Source organism: Moschus berezovskii, chromosome 1 (assembly GCF_049115385.1).
Source record: "Moschus berezovskii isolate FMDL1 chromosome 1, NW_MosBer_1.0, whole genome shotgun sequence".
In the NCBI taxonomy this organism is placed as follows: Eukaryota; Metazoa; Chordata; class Mammalia; order Artiodactyla; family Moschidae; genus Moschus; species Moschus berezovskii.
This window is the reverse complement of record NC_142460.1, coordinates 108,285,733-108,313,464: the sequence shown is the minus strand read 5'-3', so window position 1 is coordinate 108,313,464 and position 27,732 is coordinate 108,285,733. Positions and strand designations below refer to the sequence as shown.

At 37.0% G+C, this 27,732-nt stretch overlaps 2 protein-coding genes and 1 long non-coding RNA gene across 10 annotated transcripts in view; 2 read left to right on the top strand and 1 right to left on the bottom strand.

Moving 5' to 3' along the window:
* The window catches only part of FXR1 (FMR1 autosomal homolog 1), a 69,776-nt gene extending 63,608 nt beyond the window's left edge, over positions 1-6,168 (top strand). For 2 of the 6 annotated variants that reach the window (XM_088838835.1, XM_088838831.1), the window contains 4 exons: positions 414-614; positions 1,310-1,390; positions 4,895-4,986; positions 5,731-6,168. In XM_088838835.1, coding sequence (XP_088694961.1) covers positions 414-614; positions 1,310-1,390; positions 4,895-4,986; positions 5,731-5,901 — 545 coding nt within the window. In that variant the 3' untranslated portion in view covers positions 5,902-6,168. Of the gene's footprint in view, positions 1-413; positions 615-1,309; positions 1,391-1,670; positions 2,192-4,894; positions 4,987-5,730 lie in introns of those variants that run through there. The other 4 variants (XM_088838834.1, XM_088838840.1, XM_088838846.1 and 1 more) reach the window with 3 other exon arrangements.
* A 1,225-nt stretch (positions 6,169-7,393) lies between these two features.
* DNAJC19 (DnaJ heat shock protein family (Hsp40) member C19) lies at positions 7,394-18,702 on the bottom strand. Of its 3 annotated transcripts, none has more exons than XM_088838850.1 (6): positions 18,544-18,700; positions 17,734-17,785; positions 17,584-17,657; positions 15,263-15,342; positions 14,545-14,615; positions 7,394-11,889 (listed from the first exon to the last, which is right to left on the bottom strand). In XM_088838850.1, the coding sequence occupies exons 1-6, from the start codon at positions 18,544-18,546 to the stop codon at positions 11,771-11,773; spliced, it is 399 nt and encodes a 132-aa protein (XP_088694976.1). In that variant the 5' UTR covers positions 18,547-18,700; the 3' UTR covers positions 7,394-11,770. The 3 variants fall into 3 exon arrangements, with proteins under 3 accessions (XP_088694976.1, XP_088694986.1, XP_088694981.1); XM_088838855.1 differs by lacking the exon at positions 7,394-11,889 and adding an exon at positions 13,053-13,214 and having other exon boundaries at positions 18,544-18,697; XM_088838860.1 differs by lacking the exon at positions 17,734-17,785 and having other exon boundaries at positions 18,544-18,702.
* A 71-nt stretch (positions 18,703-18,773) lies between these two features.
* Positions 18,774-27,374, top strand: LOC148778789 (uncharacterized). Its single transcript, XR_016038065.1, has 5 exons — positions 18,774-19,018; positions 20,307-20,366; positions 20,613-20,721; positions 21,221-21,547; positions 27,056-27,374. It is a non-coding gene; the product is annotated as an uncharacterized LOC148778789 (long non-coding RNA).
* The last annotated feature ends 358 nt before the right edge of the window (positions 27,375-27,732 follow it).

Genomic DNA, 27,732 nt, shown 5'->3' with positions numbered 1-27,732 from the left:
GAGTGCAGGTGTTGAGTATCATTTGGAAATATATTAGCTGAATGTTTGTTTTCATTTTTATTTCTTTAGCCTCTGTATAGATTAGCTAGGAATGTGAATGTAAAAAGTAACATGTAATAGTATACTAGTTCCTAATATGTTTTTAAGACAAGTCAAAGAGAAATGGTAGAAAGCCAAGGTGTTCACTCATTTTCTTTTTTAATTTTTCATCACCATTTAAAGTTTTTTCACATTTGTTATTTTTCAGGTAAAATAGTGATACAGAAAACATTTTGTCTGAAGACAGAGGATGTATTTTTATTGGGGGAAAATTGAATTTTATTATTAATTGATATAGTTCAATATAGGTCAAAACATTCCTAATAACTACAGCTCTCTTAAACAAATATTTCTTGCCTCTGACATGCATTTAGTGCTCAAAGATCCAGACAGCAATCCATACAGCTTACTTGATAATACAGAATCAGATCAGACTGCAGACACTGATGCCAGCGAATCTCATCACAGTACTAACCGTCGTAGGCGGTCTCGTAGACGAAGGACTGATGAAGATGCTGTTCTGATGGATGGGATGACTGAATCCGATACAGCTTCAGTTAATGAAAATGGGCTAGGTATGTAAGCATTTAGGGAAAAGATATATATTACTGTATACTATTGTTAATATATGATGCCTTTAAAAAAAATCAAACATATGCAATTCACAAATTGAATTTTTTCTAGTGTTCAAGTAGGTAGATGGCTTTGTGTCTGTCTTAAATGTCTAGTTTTCAGATTTGTATAGCCAAACTGTTTGAAACTGGGAGGGTTTATTAAAGTGCCCTTTGATGCCATTAAAACAATACAGATATTCAAACTGCAGGGCACTTAAACTCTCAATCTTCTAAGCCGAAATTGGACTTTCATCTTGCCTCTTTAAGTATTATTATAAATGACACTAATGAAAGTGTGTATACTTTGTAGGCATTGATTTCCAAAGCGCTAAAATGTCATTAACTTTGGTAAAGACTAAACTCTGTTGGAGAGGAAAATTTTATTCCTAAAGGATAAATTAAGTCTTAGAGTTTGTTTAATCAAGAGTTAAAAACCCTCTTAATTTCTGGATGATAATTCCATCTGTTAATCTAATAGGAATGTTTAAAACTACAAAAGTATTTTTCCTGTGAATAGCATGTATTGTTTTATCTTTCCTGTTTAATTAAAAGGTTCTTTCCCCTTAAATCTTTGAAGGCAAGATTTTTTTTTTTTTTGCTTTGTTTTTTGCATTGTTTTTGTCAGAATAGTTTCATGGTGAACTTTGCAATTACAGATGATAGTGAAAAAAAACCCCAGCGACGCAATCGTAGCCGCAGGCGTCGTTTCAGGGGTCAGGCAGAAGATAGACAGCCAGGTAACTTGAGTGGACCTGTTGACAACACCAGGTCATAAGCATGAAAAAAAATGTCATGTGTCTGCTTTCTAAATATATTATACTTACATGTACACATGTGTGTATATACATTCAAGATGTGCATTGCATAAATTGTTTTCTCAACTAATAAGACTACTATTTAGAAAATGCATTCTTCCTTCACACCATAATGTAACCTGTCTAATTGAACTAATGTTGTGTCTCAATTTTTTTACATGAAAATACTGTTGAAAAGACCATTATTTTGTCCATTTGGCAGATTCTGCACACTTGAGTTGGGACCTGCCATCCCAGGGACTATGTTTGTAGCTTGTGATCTTGGATGATTGGCAAAACTGGACAGCTTTTGCATGGTGCCTGCTACTGTATCTGGATTCAGCACCTCATTTTTGTGGGGGTTCTAGTACCCACAGTTTAAAAAGTATAAATGAGAAAAATACTTGAAAGTGTCTTTTTCCTAATAAGAGGAATGCATGTTATGTTTTTGTTTATTGTAGTGTGATGCCTTTTCCCTTACACCTACTAACTATTCAAATTAATAGTACTTACTTATAGAATGTTAATTTAAGTAGATACAATTTTTAGTAACTTAAACTTGTTTGCTATGTCTATACTATCTTGAACATAATTCCATTTCTTGTGTACAGAGAATCACATGTATATTCACAGTGGAGAAATTGTGTGCACCAGAAATAAATCCCTTTTGTTAAACTAATCAATTTTGCATTCTTTCCAAAGCAAATTCCTGTGTTTTCCCCCAAATAAAGAATATAAATTCTAGTATCTTTATTTAGTATTTTAAATTTAGTGGTTGTTGAGACATGTGAGAAAACTGACTAAGGGGATTAGTTCCCATTCTTAGGGAAAAAAATAGTTCATGTTTTAGCGATAGTTGTAAATGTAAAAGAAATTTAAATACTGTCACAATAGGTTTTGAGGAAATGTTTCTCTTTTTTTTATCTTCTTTTCTCTCTCTTTAGTGTTAGAAATATCTTTGGGATGAAGAGATTGTATTTAGTTTGTGTTTTTGAAGCTGGCAAAGCAGTGAATACCAGCTTCTGGCCATACTTTATAAATAAAGAAATTTAAGTTACTAGTATGGGCTTGAGATAGGATAAATTAAAACATAATTTAGTAACTAGGTGGATGGTGGTTCATTACTAAGTCAAAGGACATAAAGGGAATAACATAAAAGGCTTTGATAAAGAAGAGGAAGAGATTTCTGCATGGTATTAATAAAAACTTGAGTAATTGGAGTTTAAAATAATTTGACAATGATTTGTATTCTATACTGCATTTATTCCTGTTTTTACTCTGCTCTTGGGAAGTACTGATTTCCTCTTTAGAACTCATTGCCTTTCTCAGCCTGCCCCCAACACACACACATACCCATCCATCCACACACCGAGAAGGTAGGATAGGTGGAACAAACACATCATTTTCTCCTTTGGCTCTGGTAGCAGTTCTAGGAAGGAAGTGTCTATCTAAAAGTTGATGTCAGCATTCTCTGAAATAGTTATTTAATTTGTTCTTATTTGCTTAAAATTTCTTGTTGCCTTTAGTATTAATTAAGCAGTGAGTATTTACTATACTTAGCAAAGTGCAACAGTGTACTACTGGTATACAACTGATTAATTTTGGATCCCTTAGAGGAAATTCTGGAGTCCAAATTATGCCACACACATTGCCTCAGTTTTTTTCCTATATATTACAAGTGCTTATCTGTTTTGAACTTTTAAGTGGCTTGCATTATGAGGACTATAAACAGACTATTATCTGGCTGTAAACAGGTTTTTCTCTGAATCAACTGAGGTTATTTTTAATTTTACCTCTGTTTGGTGGAGGATGGGCACTGGTTTTTACCCTTCCAGCTACGTGCCTATTAACTGATAAACTGTATCAAAGTTCTATATCTGCATAGTCGGCGAACGGTTCTAAGATTTAGCAGTGTGTGCACCTGTGCATCAAGGTTTCCAGGTAGCTGAGTTCTTCCTGGTGTCACTGAAGGCTGAACCATGGAAACAGAATTAATTCATTATGGTGTTTTCCAAACTACAGTACTTCCTAGGATGCTTGTACTTCGATTCCATATATGTAGACATAATAAAGAAGTGGGTTTGATCCCTCTCCCCAGTTTCGGAAACTATTAGATTTATTTATAGATTCATTTACAGTGAATTTAAATGATGATTTATAAAGCTCCAAAGTGAGCATATTGAGTTTCTTATAGAGGGAAACAGTCTAAGACATGAAACATCTTTTAGTGGTGTTTCTAAAGATGTTTATTAGTACTGAATTAAGTTGTTTCCTTGAGATTTAAAAAGATTCATATAATAATTCTAGAAATTCTTGAATCTTACAAAGGTGTTAGCATTTTAATTCATAACTAAGAGAAATGATTGTAAATACAGTCCAGTCTTATATTAAAGTGATTTATTTTATGTAATTTGAACCTGATGGATTAGTTCTCCCATGTATATAGTGACTTATATTAAGTTTATCGAAGTTTTAATTCTACATAATTTACTTGCTCCCATAATTTATACCATATTTTACATAATCAGGGATTTTTCATCAGTTTCTAAGAGAAAACAAATTCTTTGAAAGGAAGAGACTGATTATTTTGATATTTCTTCAAATCAGTGAATTCTAAGTTGCAGGTCCTTGAAGAGAAAGTTCTGAGGTTTAAAATGAGGCCAGTCCCTGCAGACCAGAGATAGTTTGTTGCCATTGAGTTGCTGGTAGGGTGTTAGTTTTGGTTAGTCTTTTCCCCAGTCCCCACCACCATTGCAAATAGGTCAGTCCCTTGAAAGATTGGCAAAAAGAGGATAATTACTGAATTAATGGTGGACATTTTCCACCATGATCATTGTCCACATTTTAAGATGGTGGACAAATCTTTAGTTTGCTTGAATTTTTTTATATTACTCAGAACAGTTTCTAGTGCGAAATATTAAGGAACCATAAAACACACTTGGAAATCTTAACTATGCTTTAAAAAAAAAACAGAACTATTAAATAGTACCTGAGTAATAAAGTTTTTACATGTTTGATGAAAATTTCATGTTGATGCATGCCACACCATGATCTGCACCCAGTTTATCCCTTTCCCCCCCACTGATAAGTGCAAACACTATCTGGGCTTAGAATGCGGCATTTCCTATTCTTAGTTGTGGGTTTTTATATCAAAGTTATCCCACAACTGTAGATTAACCAGAAGAAGCAAATGGCTGGATTCTTGTGAAAGAGGACTTTAATCTAGGCGTCCTCTATGTCCAGCTTGAAATATTCTATAGTCAGCACGAGACCACAGGCATATTTTTCAAACTTCATTTTTGGTTGGAGGTGGTACCCATCTTAAGAAAATTTTGAAATTGGGTAACCCACCATTAGTCTATTTTAAAAGTAAAATTACTCTTTATCCATAAATAAACTTTAGAAATATTTTTTCAACACCTGTAATTTTTTTCTCATCTTCAACAGTCACAGTTGCAGATTATATTTCTAGAGCTGAGTCTCAGAGCAGACAAAGAAACCTCCCAAGGGAAACTTTGGCTAAAAACAAGAAAGAAATGGTAAGGAGAATTTAACCTGTAGGTTTTGGCTTTTTTGGTTTTGTTTTTGTTATGGTTTAGTTTTATTTTTACTTCTTAACTTGTATGATCACTTGTTTCCCCAACTAGACCAGTAATATTTTAGTTAAAGACTACTCTTGATTTTGTTTTTGGCCCCAGGTAACTGAAGATATGCATGCTTGAGCCTGAAATACTTTTCAGTTAGAACTAGAAATAGCATTTGTAAAAGATATTGGGCATAGAGACTGTTATACTTAATTTGGGGAGCAATAGGCTGAATAGACCCTCTTCAGGTGGTGGATAAAGACCTTTGTTTCAGTTCTTTGAAATATTTTAAGGGATTTGATACGTAAATTTGAGTTTGCAAAAAAGGTGAGTAAATTAGGTGGTTGTTTGCCTTACTTAGGGTATTAACTGTTTATGTCTTTTTATATGGTGAGTTTTCCAGTGGTTAAAATGAAATTAGGTACAAATTTTCAATGAACAGGTACAGATTCTTCCTGTGGCTTATGTACTGCTAGCTACTAGAGATAAAGAGTTGAAAGACCCAGAGAGGTGGAATACATTGGGGTTTTTATGGGTTTTTTTTTTTCTTTTTTAATTTTAAGAATGTTTTAATTCAGATCATTGTGGTATGTGAAACTAAAATTATTTATTAGCTAATTGATGTTTATGTAGTTATTTTCCTCCTCAGTTATAGATTTTATTTATAAAGAAGTTGAAAAAGTTGTCTCCCTTTGGCAGGCAAAAGATGTGATTGAAGAGCATGGTCCTTCAGAAAAGGCAATAAATGGCCCAACTAGTGCTTCTGGCGATGAAATTTCTAAGCTACAGCGTACTCCAGGAGAAGAAAAGATTAATACCTTAAAAGAAGAAAATACTCAAGATGCAGCAGTCCTGAATGGTGTTTCATAAACTGAAGAAATTCCTAGTTTACAGTTCTTTTACATTACATTTTACAATAGTGCTTGTACAAGCTTGCCAAAGATAGAATATGGATCGCCAGTCTTTCCATCGCACTTTCAGTTCCTCCATTTGGAATTCAGAAAGGGGAGGGATCCTGAAGAAATCATATGTTAAACATACTTTGACACCTACTGTGTTATATATCATCAGATGTGCCTTGAGAATAGTATATGTAACATTAAAAAAAAGTTGCTGGCTATAGGAAATGTTATTTTGTTTTCAAAATATGGCTGAGATGGGGGGAGGTGGGTGGGTGGGATCCCTAACCTGATATTCTTTATGAAAGCATTAGCTGCTTTTGTTACATTTTTAATAATATGCAACCACTTCTTCACCTGAGGAAAACTAGAATGAAATGCAGTCTAAGATATTTTGCACTGAATTGTAATTTCTTCATTAGTTTTAGTCTGGAAACTGGTCTGTTTTAATGTGTTTTAAAAATGCTGTATTGTAGAAGAAAATCTGCAGACCACTGGAATACATTTGTTAAACACTCATCTGCAGGGACACTGGGTGTTATTGGCAGTGACTGTTCTACATTGAGGCTTTGTTTGGTTTATTTATTAAAGTGTACAGTATTTAAAAATCAAACATAGCTTTAGTTAAAACACTAAGCTGAATTAGTCATGTCCATTCAGACATAACCTGAACTACTGAAAAGATCAATTTCCAGAAGGTTTATTCTGTATAAACTACATGTTAGTCTTCAGTAGAGTATCTTTTCTTTTTTCTCCCTTTTTTCTTTTTTTTTTCTTTTTTTTTCTTTTTGGTTTTGATTGTTTGATGTGCAATATGTTTTTGTATGCAGGTAGTAAATAAACTTTTGATCTTCCATTTGCTGATTTTTAACTTTCTACTTTTTAAACCAACTGTTGAAAAGTAGTTGGACCTACCTAAAGGCCTAGAGTAGTATTCTGATTGCTTTTTAAGATGCATTTATACTTGTTCATAAGTAGTATTAAAATATTAGTTGGTCATTTTGTAATGAATCCTCTGAAGTCTTAGTACTTAAAAATTTAGTATATTAGAATAGAATGGTTAAGGGAATTGGTCTCAGAGATTTGATATTAGGAAAGTCTTTGTAACAAAATTCTAGTCATAGGCAACTTTTGAAAGGCATTGGGGTAAAATCCAGAATTTTACTTTTGCCTTTGATTCTTCGTTATTTTTATAAAGTATAATGAACAGTTTTTAAATAAGGAATGTCAATGATTTTTGGTTTTCAAGGTAATAATTTTAAAGGTTCTCATATTAATGATTGAATTTTTTGTAAATATTTTGTCCAGATGGCTTAATGTTAGGACTGTACAAACTTTTACAGAAAGTAAAAGTTTGCAAGCTGGTAATAATTGTGGATTTGTGGGACGGTTTTGCTCCACAATATTATATAAAGACTACTGAGCAAGAAGAGGGAGCCCTTTTCTTCACTTGGGATCTGATAAGTATTTTTATGTGTATAACTTGTGTTAATTTGTTATGTGCATAAAAAAAAAACTTCAGTGATTTTACAACTGAAGGATAATTCAGGGTGTAGCTAAAAATATTTGCCAGGTCAGTGTATATAAACCGCTAACTAGCCCTCAAATTTATTACTGGTGAGGTTAAGCTGTGATAATAATATCAAATGCTTTTTCCTAAAACCCTAATAATGGAAAATTTTAAAGTAAGGTGTAGTGTGAACAGTGCAGTCTTTGGACTTTAAAAGCAAGTAACATTTTTGGCTTTTTTATTCTTCTCTTCAATAGTAGAATTAACTATAAGGTATGGGAATTTTCAGTAATCTCCAAATTGGTAAATAAGGCAAAAAGAAAATGATTTTCATTTTCTTCCAGGTAGTAGAATATAGTCATAAAAATCCTCCTTGTTCTGTAAAGACTGGTTCAATGAGAAAGGAAGAAGCACAAAATCATCTTAAAAGTGGGGTTAGCCCAAGGAGTTTTTTAGAACTGACAACCATATTCTAGGATATAAATATTAAGATTTCATTTTTTACAAATGACTAATCCCAGTATCCTTTAAAAATACATACTACAGCATCATGATAGGCTTTTTTAATAGCATATGCTCAGATTTAGAAGTGAAAAGCCCAGTCCCCAGAGGTAACTATTTGTTTATAGAGGTAGCCTTCCAAACAGAGAGGTGCATCTTTTTTGGCTATTAGTTAACATGAAATGTTGCTATGGGAGAACTTGCCAGCTGCCGTGACCCCCTCCCATCCCCCCACCAATTACAAAGGTTCTCTGCAGGTTAAATACTGTTTTAGCATATATATATATACACAAGATTATATATGATACCTGAACTAAAATACAAATTAAGAGGTGAGATTACATGGGGGTAAAAATGATCATTTCCTGAAACTTGGGATGCCTTAGGCCTAAAACTGTTTTGCAAAATGGTATTGGAGTCTCTGTTGACAGGTCAGTCATCATTGGTAAAATTAGAGTAGGGATACATAAAAGTTGTAGAAGTTACTGTATTTTGATGTGAAAGTGAGAGAAAGAATATCAAAGTAGTGAGTTCAAACCACTGAGACACTGCTTAGGACAAGGCTGAGGGAGAGTGCTTAAATACTCTTTAAAAAGTAAGTATAGATATATACAGGTAAGCAAAAAAACAGGAAAACACTAAGGTGGTGTTTTACTCTTTTTTTTCTGGTCAGCCATTCTTTTGTGGCTGGGATCCATCACCTTGGAAGTATTTTTGTAGCTACTGTAGTTTGGTGTTTAACCTGAGAATGGTCTGCAAAGTTGGCATGTTAATTTAATACTGCTGTAAACAGATTGACTTTTGAGGTTGAAACCAACTAGTCAGTATTCTTATAGGCTGTGCCTACAGTGAGCTTAGTTTACTAAACACAGGTGGATGGAAAACTAGTTATATAATGCAGTAAGTCCTACGTCAGATGATTGGTTGTTATTGGAAACGAGTAAAGGAAAATTACTTATGTTTTCTAAGTTCCAGGAACTTTGAACTGGATCTATGGGTTTAGCAATATTCCAGAAGGTAGCAACTAGAGTGTTCATCGTGAAGTCTCATTCAGTCTTCCCGTCTTTGCTATTTACAGTTTGGATCCCTTGTACCCTTTATAAGGATATCTGATACAGTGAATTTGCTGACCCCTTATTTTTAAGTTTTAGTTTCTTATTAAGGATGCTTGAATGTGTAATAGTCACTTATAACCCATGATTAACCTATGATAGCATTTGGGTTTAATTTCAGAGGACTGTTGGAAGAAAGCAATAACTGCAGTCTGCTATAGTAAAACTTTTTGCAAGTGGTGGTAATTTGAAACTGTATTCAGCTGCTGGTTGAAAATGTCTGATATGCTGAAACATAGGAAATTGCCAAGAGCTGACCACTTCTGACCCACAAAAGCGACAACTTCTTATGGTTCAGCCTAATAATAATACATTTTAAGGTATAATCATTTACTCTGGACATCCAGGCAATGAATCTTTGCTGAGTCTAATCATCCAGAAAACCCCTAATTACTGGATGGGAGGTGCATACTCTATAAGGGAGATACAATTTTGTAAAAAATGGTTTATCAGTGGATCACTTTAGATTCAGATTCATCTGTATCTTCTATATTAATGTTTCAGGTACTGAAGTACAGAATTGGGAGTCACTATCTTAGTTGTACTACCCTTTTCTATAGTCTGTTTTATCCAACTAGATTCTATAAGGGCCTTTCTAATATAACTTGGTTCTAGTCATGTCAGATACCGTGTGACACTTAACCATAGTCCTATGTACTCTAAAAGAGTATGCTGAATTAAAATGTGTTTGTTTTATATATGTATCTATCCCAGGCATTTCCAGCTATGTTGTATGCAATCTAAAAATAAAGGGCAAAATTATTTTTTACTAATATTCTTAATGTCAAAGCTCCACTATTAAGTATACTAGTTAGCAGTTTCTCAAGTTTGTGTTTTAATGAGTGGTATTTTGCGGGGGGTGGAGAGTGAAATTACAGGGGTATATTCTGGATGTTTTTATATTTTGTACCTTATTTTACTTGGATTGTCAAATGTAGCTACTCATTTTCTAGGTTAGAGACAATTTTCGTTATAAAAATTATTCCATAGTTTTTCTAGATGAACTGATTTATGCTTCATTGTTGCTCGGAGCTCATACTGCAACCTATTTGAGCTTCATTTTTCACCTTGCTGTTTTCAGGCTGTAAAGAAAGTCACGTAAACACTTCACTTGAAATTCCATTAACTGAAACACCACTAAGGCCACAGCAAGTGTTAACTTGTTCAAGATTATATCTTAACAGTGGAGAATGTGACCTTGTCATCAGGTTGGGAATAATAGGTTAACACCGGAGAGAAGCTCTTCCTATATCCTGTTGCTAAGGCAACAGCTGACTCGAAGCAGATACACAGCACTGAACAACAGTGCCAACAACAAATAGCAGAGCTTAAGGTTATTTGAGTTTCCTGGTACTGAAGGTTCTCTCAGTCCAGGATTCTTGAACTAAAAACATATTCTAGCATTTTAATGTTAACCTCAGATTTATAGATTTTTTTTTCCTATCATGCTCTGTCCTTTGAAGTTTTGGAGCCAGTTGCCTAATTTTCTTTGGAATTAACATGTTTGGGGGGAATCATTTATGCTGAGTAAAATATGACTGCATGACACACTTCTGAGTGCAAAAAATCTTTTAACAGGTCGTTATCAACAGAAAGATGCCTTATAAATTCTCATTGAAACAGTAAAACTCAGTATAAAATGTTTAAACTTGTTTGATTATTTCTTAAATGAAGACATTCTGTCTGGATTTTTTTTAATGACTTCTGAGACAAGGTCTTTAAGGTAGGACATAAAATTTCTAGTGTGCTGAATATTATAAAGCTTTTTAGTGTGTAATAGTCCAACATGTTTAGGTTTTTACCCTTGTGTTAAGATGGTAGTTACGCAGTTTCTTCCACTTCTCATTTTACATCTAGCTGCCTTTTACCCTTGTAATTTAGACCAGAAGAAATTAAGAACTAACTGCAGAGAAAACTTATAAAACCAAGCTTATCACACACAATATTATAGATACTGACGTGTGATCCATCTATTTTCCCACAGATTGTCAATTATTTCTTGAATGGTTTTGGTCTGCATGACTTGTATTAAATGCTTCCAGAGGTATTCCCATCATTTGTAAAATACTTGAAAGCAAGAGAATTTGCTTAAAACTCTTATTGGTTGGAATAGATTTAACTTCAGGACCACCCATTATAGCGTACTTTCATTACCAGCAAAGCAGGTTTATAAAATTTATGAAGCAGTTAGGACTTATCTTAATGATGACAACCTAGAGGCCCAGTGAAGGCAAAAGGAAAGGGGCTCAGTAGGAAAACTAAACCTCTAGTATGCTAGTTCTAAATATTATGGCTGTAAATGGGCATTTTTTAAGGACTAATAGAGAACCAAATTATAAGTGAACATAGTAAATTGGAGATCATATTCTGGGCTTATAGTTTCAGTAGCTGTGCAACTCAGCAGTTTCTCATTTTCCCTTCCACAAAATGTGGAGAAATCGTCACAATTTGTCATCCCCCTGGCCCCCCAAAAGATAAGGAAGCAGAGCTCTAAGCATATAGATTCCTTGCTCAAAGTTGCCTGCCTATTGATAGCAGAAGTTTTGACTTGAAACCTGTATTTCCTATTCCCTAGTCCTATATTCAACCATAATCTTCCCCCTTTTAAAACTGTCTACATCTGAAAGGAGCAACCGATAAAAGGCCCCAAGATGTAAGTGTAATGACAAGTACCAGACTCACATCTTAGTACCACCAAGGAAAGCATCCCTGGGTTGTCATATTTGTGAAAGGTACCACAGTGTAGAGGTTAACAGCGTAGATCTTTGGGTTTGCAAAAGATCAGCTTTCTTGACCCAGCATGTTGCTTTCGGCAAGTTTCTTAACATCACTGAACCTATAAAATGTACGTTGAGATACAGGGGAAATGCTTAGCACATTGCTAGCACATCATAGTCAATAAATGTTAACAATACACAAATATTTTGTAAAAATTATGACCTAGAGCTCTCAAATTCATGATTTTTTTACCCAAGAAAAATGGTAAGTCTGATAGCTTTCAGTGAAATAATAGATTATTAAAAGTTAAGCCTAGAGAAAAACTGATCATTGTGAAAGAAAAATGTGCTCTGTTGTGCTCCTCAGTATTATTTTAAAGTGGATTCCATTGTCTTAATACTTCTCTTAAAACAGATATGCTATTTTTGCATTAAACACTCAAGTATACCTCCTATATGAACTTTTCCTTTTTAAAGTTAATGCTGATTGCCTTTGGGCGTATTTTCTATGTGTCTGAAAAATTTGCTTTTTAGTTGATACTAAACCCTTGTTCATAAACAATTTTTAATTAGTCAGAAAGACTGAAATAAAAGGCTAGTAATCTCATTATTAGCAGATTTCTTATTTTCAGGTTCATAGCTCCAAAATTACCTGTGATTTCCCAGTAGGCTGTGAAAATGAGTCACCTGGTATCTACAAAGTAGTGCTCTGCCTACTGTGTTTTAACAAATGTTTAACTTGATTATGTAAATAACCAATTTATAAATAGTCTCTTTAAGACTACCTAAATAAAATGCACATACTTCATTAAAAAGAAAACATGTACTCTCAAATCTTTATCATACTATTACAGTTTTTAATGTGTGAAATCTGAAACAATTCTGATTTATCACTGACAAAGAGGTAAATACATCAATTTCTTAGGTTAAAGTTGTGACTAAACTCACTTTAAAATTCAGGGTTCTAAGTGACTAGGGAGTCCTCTGTACCTTGAACAGCCTTCCCTCCCAGTGAGATGAGTCCCTACTAAAACAACCTGTGCTAATACCATCATATTTATCACATTTTAATTTATCAGTCTCTCATTAGATTGGGGATTCCTTTAGGGCAGAGACTGTTCACTGTCTTGAAATAGGTACCAAATTATTTGTCAAATGAGTAGTGAACAACACAATGGTATGCATTTAGCCATAATACAATCAACAAATAATCTATAATCTGATTTAAAATCCTCAAATTTAAACAGATTTATACCAAGGCTTTGATTTAGCTTGTGCTAAATAACTTCTAAAATTTGTAGGTTTGAGGCATTTTATTATAAAAAGCTGGTACGCATAAGTGAATAAGAACTTAAAGTCATCATACAGTTACTTCATTTTTTAGCTTGACCTTCTAGTAAATCTTTAGCTTCATTGATTTTGGCTGCTATATAAGGGGATCCTCCTATAGAAAGAAAAAGGGAATAGTTATAATATTGGATTCTCCAATTTCTGCCTGGTGAAAAGCTATTAGAACCCTGTTAATCTAAGATGACATGAGCAGAAATGAAAGTTTGATTTTTTTTTTTTTTTTAAATAGCTGTGACACTGGAACCGGATGACTAAAAACACAATATATTTGATCAATGGGAAATGATGTATTCCAATGAGGGAGATTTATACACACGCAAAATGGCACCTTTAGAAAAAGCTTCAACAGAAATGAGTTCTCATGTGACTTTGAAAAAAAAAAATTCTCATGTGACTTTGAAACAGTGTAAGTTACCTTTTTCATAAATGAACACTGACTTATTGTGTTATAAAATCATGAAATTGTCAGAGGCTTCTGAGCTTTGTTGGAAGACCCCACTCTAGTTCCTTTTCCAGTTATCAACAGTCCCTTCATGGTTTCACCTACAGCTGCTTTCCTGCTAAACTGGAGCTATGATTTGAGTGCGTCTCAAAAAAGTGTGGCCCCAAACCAGCAAGCAATTAGTAAACTTAATTGATGCAAATATATGGGTTCCATCCTAGACCTAAGGAATCAGAAGCTCTCTGGTGTATGCTTAGTCACTCAGTTGTGTCTGACTCTGTGATCCCATGTTTATAGGAAGGCCCCTCTCTCCATGGGGATTCTCCAGGCAAGAATACTGTTAATACCAGCTAAGTTTTGTAAAAGATGTTATGCAGTCAAATACCAAATATTTATCACCCCATTGAAACCAAAACTATTAATGAGAGACCTCTCACATGAAAGTAAAAGGACTTAAACACTGATTCATGGATTTTGTGGTATATATTTTGGTATTGCATTTGATCTTTCAACAGAGCGTAGGCTGCTTAGAAATATATCAGAAACTAATAAATATATCCTATAGTTCTCCTAACTAGGTAACCACTAGTTTAAAAAGTCTAAATGGATGGGGGGGGGGAGTTTTTGTTAGTTTCATTAACTGAAATTCAACATTTTCCTTAAAAATGTAGACACCCCTCATGCCCCACCCCAAAAAGTAATTAGCAATATAGCAACTGCCGGTCTCAAAACATGGTTAATGTTTATCACTACTTCCAAATGACAGTAGTTACTAGATCTGCTTATTAGTCTATAAGTAAATTTTCCACTCAGTACTTATTCTTTTAAGACACCAAAACAGCAAGTAGACCCAGGGTGGGAGACAATGCTCACAAACAAACTGAAGCATTTTCCTTACAACAGTCAAGATTTGGCTCTAAAATTATCCCATTAATAACAATTAGCCACCCCACCAAAATGTGTTAACTCTAATGATACTTACCCTTGTCTGGGTGATTTAAAAGCATAATTCGTCGATGAGCATCTCTTATTTTGGCTTTATTTGCAGTAGGGCTAATTTAAAAAAGGAAAAGGTATTGTTTACTTCAGACTAGTTCTGGGTCACATTAAAAAACTATAAAGGTAAGTTGAAAATTGTGAAACTGGATTAAGTCAATAAAACTGAAAAGCTACTTAGGAGCCTCTATCACAAGGAAGATCACTTTTCTGAATCACAAAACTAAACAAAGCTCGTTAGAAAATAAGGTATTCTCAAAAATTGAGTTGAACTTGAAACTATTACAACAATCCTGTTATTGGAAAGCATGTTTAAGTATCTGGAAATGAATTTTCACCACAAAATTTGTCACTCAGTTAAAGAGAACAACATTGAGTACTGTTCTGTTGAAAAACCTACCTCTAGTAGTTATAAAGTACTTCTGTGTCAGTGGGCCTTCTCTTTGGACCTTTGTAGGGAATGTTAAGGTTTAAAAAAATGTATATAATAGATGGAAGTCCCTGGCAGACCAGTGTTTAAGATTCCCTGCTTCCACTGCAGGGGGCATGGGTTTGATCCCTAGTTGGGGAACTTAAGACCCCACATGCCACACAGTGTGGTCAAAAATAAAAATTAAATAACTCCTAATAAAAGGTCTTTCTTATATTTGCTTACAGCTTTAAATTTGAAATAAAAATATTAAAAATGTAAGAAATTATTTTACCTTACACCTAGTATTAATGCTGCTTCCCGTTTTGTCATTTTGAGTTCAAACCCACCTCTGTAATAGCCACCACTGAAGGCCTGAAAGAGGAAATGCATTTGTAGGAAAAGACTTATCAAACTGAAAGTTGCTAAAAAATGTCTTAATTGTTCACAGAACCAGCAGAAAGTAATTCCTCTGGTATTTTAGCTTCTAAGTAGCAACAGGTATTTTAATGACCATTAAACATATATTTGCAACCTTCCACCCCGCCACACAACCTAAACTGTCAAAGACAAGACAAAATAATAGTGCCTCAGAGCCAGTTCTTCTGGGAGTAAAGGGAGTAAAGTGCCCCAAGCTCAGTTCAGTTCAGTTGCTCAGTCGTGTCCGACGCTGCAACCCCATGAATCGCGGCACACCAGGCCTCCCTGTCCATCACCAACTCCCGGAGTTTGAACTGAGCGTCGAGTCGGTGATGCCATCCAGCCATCTCCTCCTCTGTCGTCCCCTTCTCCTCCTGCCCCCAATCCCTCCCAGCATCAATGTTTTTTCCAACGAGTCAACTCTTCACATGAGGTGGCCAGAATATTGGAGTTTTAGTTTCAGCATCAGTCCTTCCAATGAACACCCAGGATTGATCTTTAGCATGGACTGGTTGGATCTCCTTGCAGTCCAAGGGACTCTCAAAAGTCTTCTCCAACACCACAGTTCAAAAGCATTAATTCTTCGGCGATCAGCTTTCTTCACAGTCCAACTCTCACATCTATACATGACCACGGGAAAAACCATAGCCTTGACCAGATGGACCTTTGTTGGCAAAGTAATGTCTGCTTTTTAATATGCTATCTAGGTTGGTCATCGGAGAATGCAATGGCAAACCACTCCAGTACTATTGCCTAGAAAATCCCATGGATGGAGGAGCCTGGTAGGCTGCAGTCCGTGGGGTCACTAAGGGTCGGACACGACTGAGTGACTTCACTTTCACTTTCCACTTTCCCACATTGGAGAAGGAAATGGCAACCCACTCCAGTGTTCTTGCCTGGAGAATCCCAGGGACGGGGGAGCCTGGTGGGCTTCCGTCTATGGGGTCACACAGAGTCGGACACGACTGAAGTGACTTAGCAGCAGGTTGGTCATAACTTTCCTTCCAAGGAGTAAGCATCTTTTAATTTCATGGCTGCAATCACCATCTGCAGTGATTTTGGAGCCCCCAAAAATAAAGTCTGACACTGTTTTCCCCTGTTTCCCCATCTATTTTCCATGAGGTGATGGGACCAGATGCCATGATCTTAGTTTTCTGAATGTTGAGCTTTAAGCCAACTTTTTCACTCTCCTCTTTCGCTTTCATCAAGAGGCTCTTTAGTTCCTCTTCACTTTCTGCCATAAGTGTGGTGTCATTTGCATATCTGAGGTTATTGGTATTTCTGCCAGCAATCTTGATTCCAGCTTGTGCTTCTTCCAGCCCAGCGTTTCTCATGATGTACTCTGTGTATAAGTTAAATAAGCAGGGTGACAATATACAGCCTTGATGTACTCCTTTTCCTATTTGGAACCAGTCTGTTGTTCCATGTCCAGTTCTGTTGCTTCCTGACCTGCATATAGGTATTCCAAGCTAGCCATGTTCAAATAAAAACTTGATCTCAGACTATGACTAAATGTTTTACAACAAGTGCTTTATAGGATCTGGAGATCTTTTGAGCAAGTTGTTCAAGGATATTTTGAGGTTCAAGGCAGCTACGAAAACAAGACTTTAAGATACTACTAAGAAAATCAGGCTATTAGGTCCATTGACCTCGATGTGTCAGAAATCATATTGGTAAAGCCTACCATTACCCATTATGTAACTCAATCACAATAATAAAAGGCAATTCTCTACAGATTGTCAAAATCATATTCACTCTGAATTTTGACCACAGAGGGTATTATCACATTCAGTCATACTCCAGAGCCCAATTAACTACTGTGTTATCCAAGTAAGCTGTTAGGGAGTGCCATGGCCACACAGTAACAATGGGTCACTTCAGATCCCTAGATCTTTCTGTGTGTGTGATCAGAGCAGATGTTGCTCTGGTAACACATATGTTCATATGTAATCACATATGAACAATAAAGTGACATTACCTTTCATGATACTAGAACTGTTAACATTACTTCCCCAAATTCATCATATGTAACATTTGATTCTTTAGAGTAGCCCCATTACAAAGCTCAGAACTTCTAAACCTTTCCTGTAGGAAGCAAGAGAAGGGGTCTAAAGCAATCACTCAGAACACCATGGATGTCTGGCTCTAGGCTTAATACACAGCAAAGAATTAGCAAAAGTGCTAAATAAGTCTTACAGATTTCGGTAGACTTTGAAAAACTTGTTTTACTTGAGGCTCCATATGCTTCATGGCTTGTAAAGCATAACGACCTAAAAACAAAAGCAACAAAATAATTAAGTCCTCGACATCTCCTACTTCAGTTCCATCCCCAAACCATAAACAAACCTGCAAATCCTGCAGCAGCAATGGTCAGTCCAACTGCTACCACTGTACTGGCCTGGTAAAGGGAAGCAGAGTAAGTATTTATTTCTCTCATTCTCACCCTATCCCTATCAGGCCCATTCTCCCACTTCAACTCACTACAAATTTTATTTTCAAAGGGAGAAACAACTTTGAGGATGAAAATACTCTGCCCAAGGATCCTGCAAATTTTACATCCAATGCATTGTAAAGGTACGGGGCTTTCACTACGGGAGGAAAAAAAGTCGATCTGCTTATTTACTTTTACAACAATGGAAGATTTCCTGCCCCTTGAAAACTTCTACTTCACCTCAGGGAAAGTGAAGTCACATTTAAATTCAATCAAGAGGAATGGAAATAAACTTTCTGCCAGAGAAAGAACTTTACAGAGGGTTCCTGTAAATTCTGATTCAACGTTAAACGAGAGCTTAACAAACAGATTAGCTTTTCATAGCGCCTTCGGCCAAATATGTATAGGAATCGAGAAGTGTGTCAGTCAGCAAGAGAAAAGGGGGAAGACAGTGCAATGTAGATAAAGGACTGCGAGGAGATTGAGGGGAACAGCAGGTATAATTAAGTGCGTTTCCATTTATCTCCGAGCCCTAGGGATGGCAGGCACAAAGGCCCGAGAGCGGTGAGCCAACAGCTTTGTGTCCTAGAGAGGGTGACTCCCCCAGGCGCTACACTCCCAGCTCAGAGTCGCATTAGTCGCATCGGCTCCTCTCCTCCCCGGCCTTGAGCAGAGGTTGAGAACTGGGCCTAAGACCGCCCAAGAGGCCGGAAGGCCGAACTCACCATGGCACCTGCTCGGTTCCCCTGCCTCCACCAGGAGCGCGGTTCATCCCAGTCCACCAAGTTTATGCCTCTATCACAAAGCGATTCCGCCACCACCAGCACTTACAAACCACCCAGGCAAAGGCGCCCCAGGAAATACGGCAGTGGCGGCCGTAAACTAGGTCGGGAAACTGTCGTAAAAGTGGGCCCGCGGACGGGAGGGAAAAGGTCGCTCAAGCAGTGGTGGTAGAGAACGCGACTTTGGATTGGTTGGTGGGTGGGCGGGTCACCTCCTTATTGGGTTTAAAGGTGGGGCTTCTCGGCGTTTTGTCCTTCAAGTCTGGCCCGGTTTTTTTCTTTGCTCCTGGGCCTGGAGTATTTGGGAATTCCTACGGGAAGGGTTTTGGTATAGAAGGGCATGAGCAAATACTGTGTAGCTTCACTCTGAACGTTTTTCTTTCTTTCCATCTTAGCACCTCCACTTGGCACTTATTTGGTTGGTAACTGTCAAGAGTAATGAATATCCATATACCTGCCTTTACGATTCCACCATAAAGCCAAATAAATGTAGCTATACAGTATAGCAAAAAGAGTTAGAAAATCAAAGGAGCAAACCATATTGTTTCGGGAGTTGTTCTGTGGCATTCTTTTTAAAAAAATAATTTTATTTAAATACGTGACTTGACGGGAACTTGTGTGAATGTTTGGGGTTTGGTTTTGTGGAATGGAATTACCACTTAAGGACAGTTAATATTCTGATCATGGGAGGGATTTCAGAATCACCTCCACTGAAAAATGTTATTTAAGATTACTCCCTTTCTCAAAATAAAAATTAATGTTTGGTTTTGCCTATTGGGTATCATGTATCTATACATAAAAGGAGAAGAGACAAACAATGGAGGCAATAATGAAAATTTTGCAGTGTGTTTGTATAATGAAAATAAATTTGGAATTAATTCCCACTTAGAAGTTAGAAAGTATCAGAAGTCTGTTTACATTGCAATAAAATTCTGCTTTGATGAGCTCTTTGGTTATTAGACAAATATGTGAATTCCTTGGCTTTGTTTTTCTCCTCTTTAAAAGGTTCTGTATTTGGATCTCCAAGGCACCCTGAGCTGTAATGAAATTTATTGTTAACAAACTGTCCAAAACTGAGATCCTAGTGTTAAATGTACATCTTCCTTTTTTGTCTTTTTAAAATCTAGTTCTTAACCCAACAACTACAAAAGATAAGTAGGACATAAGACCTTGGGATCAAATTGGCCTGAAAAAAGTTTAAAGTTCCTGTGTTTAAAACTTCCTGTTACATATGGTTTTGGTATATACAAGCTATGATATGTAGCTTGCTTGAGGGACACAAGCCTAGACTTAGGAAACCCGGGGTGGACAACATAGGGAGACACTTCAAGTGCAGATAGCTGTTTTTGGTTGCAAATCTAACTAGGTGCACAACCTGTCTTAGTCACCTACTATTTATGTGCATTTGGGCAAGTTATTCCTGACTCTTCACTTTCTCATTTGTAAAACAAGAGTATGATGGCTATCTTGCCAAATTTTTTTAAGGATAGAGATGTGTATTCTATACATGCTTATCGCTCAGTGTGTAGCTATTATTATTACTAAAAGTCAGAGGGAAGTCAGAGTGCAAAGTTCTTCCCAATTCTTATGACACTTTACTCATGAGTGCAAGCACACTAAGGGCATGGGAAGAACACTTAAAAGCAATTTTTTAAAAAGTCTATTGACTGATAAATAAATGAGTAATCACTGTTTGTTTCTTCTAGCCTGTGGTATCTGCTAGCATACCTGGGCTTGTGACTGCATAACTTCAATCTTCAAGAAAGGTCTGTATCTTGAAATCCCTTTCTACTCTGTCTTCATGTTGCCTTTCTTCTCTGTGTGTAGAATCTTCATAGCCTCCCTTTTAACGGATACATATAATTGCATGTATGGCCCAACTGTATAAATCCAGGATAATATCCCCATTTTAAGATCCTTAAGTTAATCATAGCTGCAAAGATTTTATCATATAAGGTAATATTCACAGGTTTCAGGTTTAAGACTTGGTATCTTTGGGGGTTATCATTTAGGCTACCATCGAGAATAAGAGAAGACAGTAGAGGGGACTTGGAATGACCATATAATGAGAAAAGTCTCAAGCACATCTGCTCAATTTCTCCGCTCAAATTTGTCGACCAAGTAAGTCACTTTTGGGGGAGGAATAAGTGAGAGATTAGAGGGAGGATCTAGAAGTAGCCTTGAATTGTGACTTTCAAACACTTTTTGACCATAACTCTTATTAATAGTAAGAAATATATTTTAGTTTGTGACTCTAGGAAACAAATACATACTTGAATGTGCATGTGCACACACACACACATTGAATTTAATGTGAATTTAAATTGAACTTAATGGAAATTGATGTTTTTGAGATAGTACTTGCACTTGCTTCCTGAACTGTATGCTCGTCTTTCCTATTTAAAAAAAAAAAATCCAGAAAATCCATTAAGTTTGCAGTCCACTAATTGGTCACAATCTGAAGTTTGGGAACCATCACTCCATGAAAATCCACCTTTGGAAATTAATGCCAGGCATATAAAATTTGTTCTTTTCCAAAAACCATGTGCCAGACATTGTGCTAAATGCTTCATGTTGATTATTTCATTTCATAACAGTAATATTTATTTCTGTTTTGCAGATGAGGATATTTTGCCAAATACATTTGTTCCCTACCCCCGAGATCCCTCTCTATTGTTTTCCATTCTCCTCTGTTTCCCAGAGGAGCACAGGAGGCTAGGAGGCTGAAGTTAATGGACTACATCTATGGACTCCTTTGTCTTCTGGCTTGGGGTGTAGTTATGTCTGATCAGCAGATCAGAAAGCAGGAGGAGAGTGAGTTCATGGTCTTCATTGCTCCATCTTCCTCTCTGGTGGTTGCCAAAGGCTGGCTGAGTTTGTCCACTGAAGAGTACAGCTCCTGTTGTGTGTGTCTTCAGTTAATTGTGCCCACTCCTTGTTCTGTCAGGTATGTCTAAGGGTAATAATGATTCCATTGGCCCCCAGAGCCATGCTGGACACTAAGCACTGGATCATTATTTGCTAATTTCCCTTAATCCTGTCTGTATCCTCGTTAACAGTCCCTAATTAATATTTCTTTAGTTACGCCATTGGGGGATGCCATCTCTTTCCAACAGGAATGGTGACTGTTATAAGAGATTGCTACAATCAGGCAGGAGATGATAGTAGCAGTGGAAGTGGAAGGAAGTGGTTGGACTCCTGCTGATATTTTGAAGGAAGAACTGATAGGATTTTCTGATGAATGAGATGTAGTATGTGAGAGAAAGAAAGAATTCAAGAGTGATTCCCAAGCAGTAGGCTTGGGTTGTTGGAAGGCTGAAGTTGCCACTTAATGGGACTGAAGAGACTTCAGGAAGAGCAAGTGGGGGACGGGAGATTTTGTTGTGTGAAGTTTGAAGTATCAACTAGATATCCAAAAAGTTTTAGGTAGGCATTTGGATATGCAAGTCCTGTGTCAGGAGAGATATCTGAGAGTCATCAGTCCATAGATGATCTTTAAGACCATGGAACAGATGAAATTATCCATTGGATGAGTGGAGAGAAAAGAAGAGGGATAAGTGCTGTTTTGATATCTTTCATATTTGAAGTTTGGGGAGATGAGGAAAAGCCAGAAAATTAGACTGGAAACGGTTGACCAGAAACCAGATGACTGTGGTGTCCTGGAAGCCTAGTGAAGACATTGTTCAGTGGAGGAACTGTATAAAATGCTGCTAATAGTCACAATAAAAAGCAACTGAGAACTGACTACTAGACATCATTGGTGATTCTTATGAGAAGAGTTTCTGCAACATGATGGGGACAAAAGTCTGACTGGAGTGGATTCAAGAGAGGACGGAAAGAGAAAGAGTAGAGAAATGGATCATAAGACATCTCTTTCAAGGATTTTTGCTGAAAAGGGATTTAGAGAAATATGACAGTACTCAGAGAGAGAAGCAGTTTAAGAATGGTTTTTCTGCTTTTTTTTTTAAGATGGAAGAAATAAAAGCATGTTTACCTGCTATAGAAATGATCTTACAGAGGGAAAAATTTGGACCAAATTCATTGAATCATCTAACTTAAGAATGAGAAGAAAATATAGAGATCATTTTCCCCACAACAGCTTTGTTAAATAAATGAAGAAACTGAGCTTCAAAATGGTAGACTAATTTTTCCAAAGCCCTGATAGTGTCCAGTAATTGCTTACCCTTATTGTCCACTTTCGGAGAAGGAAATGGCAACCTACTCCAGTACTCTTGCCTGGAAAATCCCATGGATGGAGGAGCCTGGAAAGCTGAGGTCCATGGGGTCACTGAGGGTTGGACACAACTGAGCAATGTCACTTTCATTTTTCACTTTCATCCCTTGAAGAAGGAAATGGCAACCCACTCCAGTGTTCTTGCCTGGAGAATCCCAGGGACAGGGGAGCCTGGTGGGCTGCCATCTATGGGGTCGCACAGAGTCGGACACAACTGAAGCAACTGAGCAGCAGCAGCAGCAGCAGCAGCATTGTCCATTTTCCAGGTGTATATAATGTTGGGGTCATAAGAGGGTCATAGAATTGCCTTTCCCTGTATTTCCTTTACCACCCTTTAGGAGTTTACTCACATCTGGGTCAGTGGAGTCCAAGTTCCTGACTAGCAGCCATTTAACCCATGATTCTTTTATAGATGGGCTTTCCTCATGGCTCAGCTGGTAAAGAATCCACCTGCAATGCGGGAGACCTGGGTTCGATTCCTGGGTTGGGAAGATCCCCTGGAGAAGGGAAAGACTACCCACTCCAGTATTCTGGCCTGGAGAATTCCATGGATGTTATAGTCCATAGGGTCACAAAGAGGAGGACACAACTCACTTTCACTTTTCTCTTGTAGACAGCTGCTCATACAATGCTGTATGTAAAACTAAATAGCACTCAGTAAATATTTAGTTCCTTTCCCTTCTCCTTCATTCCATCTCTTTTTATCCTCTTCCTATTTATCTCCAGTGATCCTACCATGACCTGACAATCTACCACTGGGAATTCATTCTGTTTTCCCCTGTTTGAAAGTCAGTATTCTTAGTATAATTATCATACTGAGCTATGATCAACAGACTCCTTCATGAAGTGTTTTAAGAGTCTCTTTTGCTATTGTAGCTAGTAAAAGGAATGTTCTAATGCTGGTACAGAATGGATTGGAGAAAGGAGATATTTAGAGCAAGTGAGATGGAGGACAGGTCTGGGTAGGAATGTGAGGGCCTAGGGCAGTGGGAAGCAGAGGGAATGCTGGAAAATCAGAAGGCTGAAGTCCAGCCACCCTTCCCTCCTGTTAGATTCATCTTCATCCAAGTCAGGTGATCCCACCCTGCCTTGTGCCTGTTGTAAAATAATTTGTAACTATTTCTCCTGTGATTTTCTTTCCTTTTTCTTTATCTTGCTTTATTTTTTCCTCACTGCATGTGTTTTAGTCCTACTTCCTACTTTCCTTTCTAATTACAAGAACCATTGTCCTAATTAATAAAGTCCAGAACATGTGACTGTAGGGGAGAACCAAAGAATTGCAATGTGTTTGACTGGAGTAATGGCGGCATGTGTTTCTGGATAAAGACTGCTATCTTTTCAGGCTGTAGGGAAGAAAACTGAGGCACTCAGGATTTCAGGGGAAAGCTGGAAATTGGGATAAAGACTAGATGTCTTTTCCCAATGGAGATTTCCCAGCCAACCCTCTATTTCATTCCATTGTTGCATGTCTTTTTCCATTGCCTTCCTCAGTTCTTTACTCCATTCTCTATCCAGAGTTCCACTTGTATGCAGCGGCTTTATGTGTTGAATAAAACGAACCCTTCCTGCTGAACTGTCAGCAAGTGGAACTGACCAACAGAACAGTCTGTGTAAGTGCGTCTTGTGCTTGGGCCAGACAGACAAATGCAATTATTTGATTGTTGGAGATTGCCACTAAATGAGGGTGAAATAGTGGGTCTGAGACTTGTTGGTGAATGTTATTAAGAATATAGTGTCATGCATTAATAGCATAGTGTCATGTGAAACAAGGCTATACTAGAAGGTCTTTCTGAAATCCAATTTTAAATTACACTTTCAGGGAGCTAGCTGGTGGAGGATATGAGAAATAATAAAGCAAGGTGTCTTTAAGCAACTGGTTGGGAGTTTCAGTGTGACCTTGGCTATAGTTCAGAGAATATGCATTGCTGTCATGAGTTCTTTGGTGGCTGGAGTGAAACATGGGATTACTCTCTGGTTAATTGTCATAGAAGTTACATTAGGGTAGTGCTCTACTATGAAAAATATCTTCATTTCCATCATTAAAATTCTGGAAGAGAGGCCATTGCAAAAACTGCATAAAATTCTTTCCAGCTACTGTGATGTCCTCAGTAAATGAATAGTCAAGTACCAAAGTCCACCCATCACAAACAACCCTTCCAGACTCCTCCACTTCTTCATTCATAAAACTCACAGTCCTGCCAAATGGACTTGTCACCATTATTCTCCAGATATGTCCTGCAGTCCACTGCCCCTGGACTTGAGTAAAAGTAATTTCCTCATTCCAAGTGCCCTTCCCCCATCCCAGCTCTGTCAGTTGAAAGCCCAGACTAAATGTGCCTTCTGTGAAGTCTTCTTTGTTCATTTGTCTGCAACAGGAATCCACAATCTTTTTATGTAAAGTAACAGTAGAATTCTAGGTTTTGTCACATACAGCCTCTGTATTCTTTCCTGTTTTATCGAAATGTGAAAACTATCCTTAGCTCACAGTCCATTTAAAAATAGGCCACAGGATAAATTTGGTTCATGGACCATAGTTAGCCAATCCATGGTCTGGAGTGGTCTCTGCTCTCTCTAAAGTTATGTACAATTTCATTTGTATTATATATACCACTTACCATGCCTAGCCTTTTATATAAATTGTTGGTATACAAGTATCTTCTCTATTGAACTAAAGGTTCTTGAGAGTATAAATCATATCTTGTGTACTTTATCCTGTGCAACATCTATTATGGTATCTCAACACAGAAGGTACTCAAACGGTATTTATTAAATGAATACATGAATTATCTCCCAGCAAGAACATAATTTATTTCCCAACAACTCTTCCAAGCCCTTAATTTTCTGATAGGTAGGTCTTCTACCTCTACTCAGATTCTGGACCATTAATATGGCCATAAGCACCATAAGTGGAACTGGTAATTAGACACAGAATATTGTTTTCACTTATTAAACATTGTAGCTGGGAGAAATATTGATAACCTCAGATATGCAGATGACACCACCCTTATGGCAGAAAGCAAAGAAAAACTAAAGAGCCTCTTGATGAAAGTGAAAGAGGAGAGTGAAAAAGTTGGCTTAAAACTCAACATTCAGAAAACAAAGATCATGGCATCCAGTCCCATCACTTCATGGCAAATGGATGGAGAAACAGTGGAAACAGTGGCAGACTTTATTTTCTTGGGCTCCAAAATCAGTGCAGGTGGTCTCTGCAGCCATGAAATTAAAAGACACTTGCTCCTTGGAAGAAAAGCTATGACCAGCCTAGACAGCATTTTAAAAAGCAGAGACATTTCTTTACCAACAAAGGTTCATCTAGTCAAAGCCATGGTTTTTCCAGTAGTCATGTGTGTATATGAGAGTTGGACTGTGAAGAAAGCTGAGCACTGAAGAATTGATGCTTTTGAGCTGTGGTGCTGGAGAAGACTCTTGAGAGTCCCTTGGACTGCAAGGATCCAACCAGTCCATCCTAAAGGAAATCAGTCCCGAATATTCATTGGAAGGACTGATGCTGAAGCTGAAACTCCAATACTTTGGCCACCTGATGCAAAGAACTGACTCATTGGAAAAGACAGAGGATGAAGGGGATGACAGAGGATGAGATGGTTGGATGGCATCACCGACTCAATAGACATGTTTGAGTAAACTCCAGGAGTTGGTGATGGACAGGGAAACCTGGCATGCTGCAGTCCATGAGGTTGCAAAGAGTAGGACACAACTTAGTAACTGAACTGAACTGAATCACTCAGCACTTTTTACATGCAAATCTCTGAGAAAACATCAGTGGATAAGATAGCTCCTGTGGCACTTTACAGTCTAGGCTGAGAAGCATGAGCTTAATATGAGCTCTTCTCATGATATGTCTCAAATTTACCTTCCTGTTTTTTCAGATTGTTTACTTAATAATTATATTATTTTGCCACTTAGTTTGCCAGGGTGGAGGAAGCAATAAAATTATAATAGCAGAAGCTGACATTGATTGTTTACCTTACATAGTTATAGGTATCCATTTTAATATGCACAACCACTTAAGGAAATTAATAAAGCAACTAACTGCAGTTATTTATTGTGTTGTTAATCTGGATAAACTGGTGATCACAGCTGTCACTTAACCAGATAAAAGGACATAAGTCAGTCAACTAGAGGCAATATCTTGATCACAAGCTAAAGTAAGCAACATCATTTAGAATAGGCATATAATGCTGAATAATTGTTTTCTTACAGGTGCTTAGCCACTCAGTCATGTCCAACTCTTTGTGACCCCATGGATTGTAGCCCTCCAGATTCCTCTGTCCGTTGAATTCTCCAGGCAAGAATACTGGAGTGGGTTGCCATGCCCTTCTCCAGGGGATCTTCCTAATCCAAGGATCAAACCTGGGTCTCTTGCATTGCAGGCAGATTCTTCACCATCTGAGCCACCAAGGAAGCTGACAATAATTGGTCATGGTTTAAAAAAAATAACTGATTTAGTAAATAAAGGTGTGTAGATTTGACTTAAGTTTTGTTGTATCTTAAGCCTCATCTTTACAATGTAATAAAAATATTGTTGGAGCATGTTGAGTTTCATTCTGAGCTTGAATTTGCTTTGAACTGAATGACAGCAAAGCAAAAAATTAAAAATATGTAAGAAAAACAGCTCACACATACAATTAACTGAAAGAAAATAAGATATTTTATGGCAGTCTCTAAAGAAAATATCGAAAAGCAGAGTAAGTTTTTAATAGAAGAAATTCCTTAAAGCCCTCTTTCTTTATTGTATCTTTCTGTCTGCCTCACATCAAGTCCATTGTCCGACAAAACTCTTTACTCTCCAATTCTCCCCCAGTACTGTTTGCCCAGCTCTTTCTCTTCTTTCCACCACTCCTCAATCAATTCAATCCTCTTGTCCAGTTATTCTATGC

Excerpts from the sequence above, each read along its gene's own strand:
- DNAJC19 (XM_088838850.1), bottom strand. Across the intron at positions 17,658-17,733 it reads TGCTGCTGCAGGATTTGCAG|GTCGTTATGCTTTACAAGCC; the intron begins GTTTGTTTATGG and ends TTTTGTTTTTAG. Across the intron at positions 11,890-14,544 it reads TTTAAATCACCCAGACAAGG|GTTCAGTGATGTTAAGAAAC; the intron begins GTAAGTATCATT and ends TACATTTTATAG.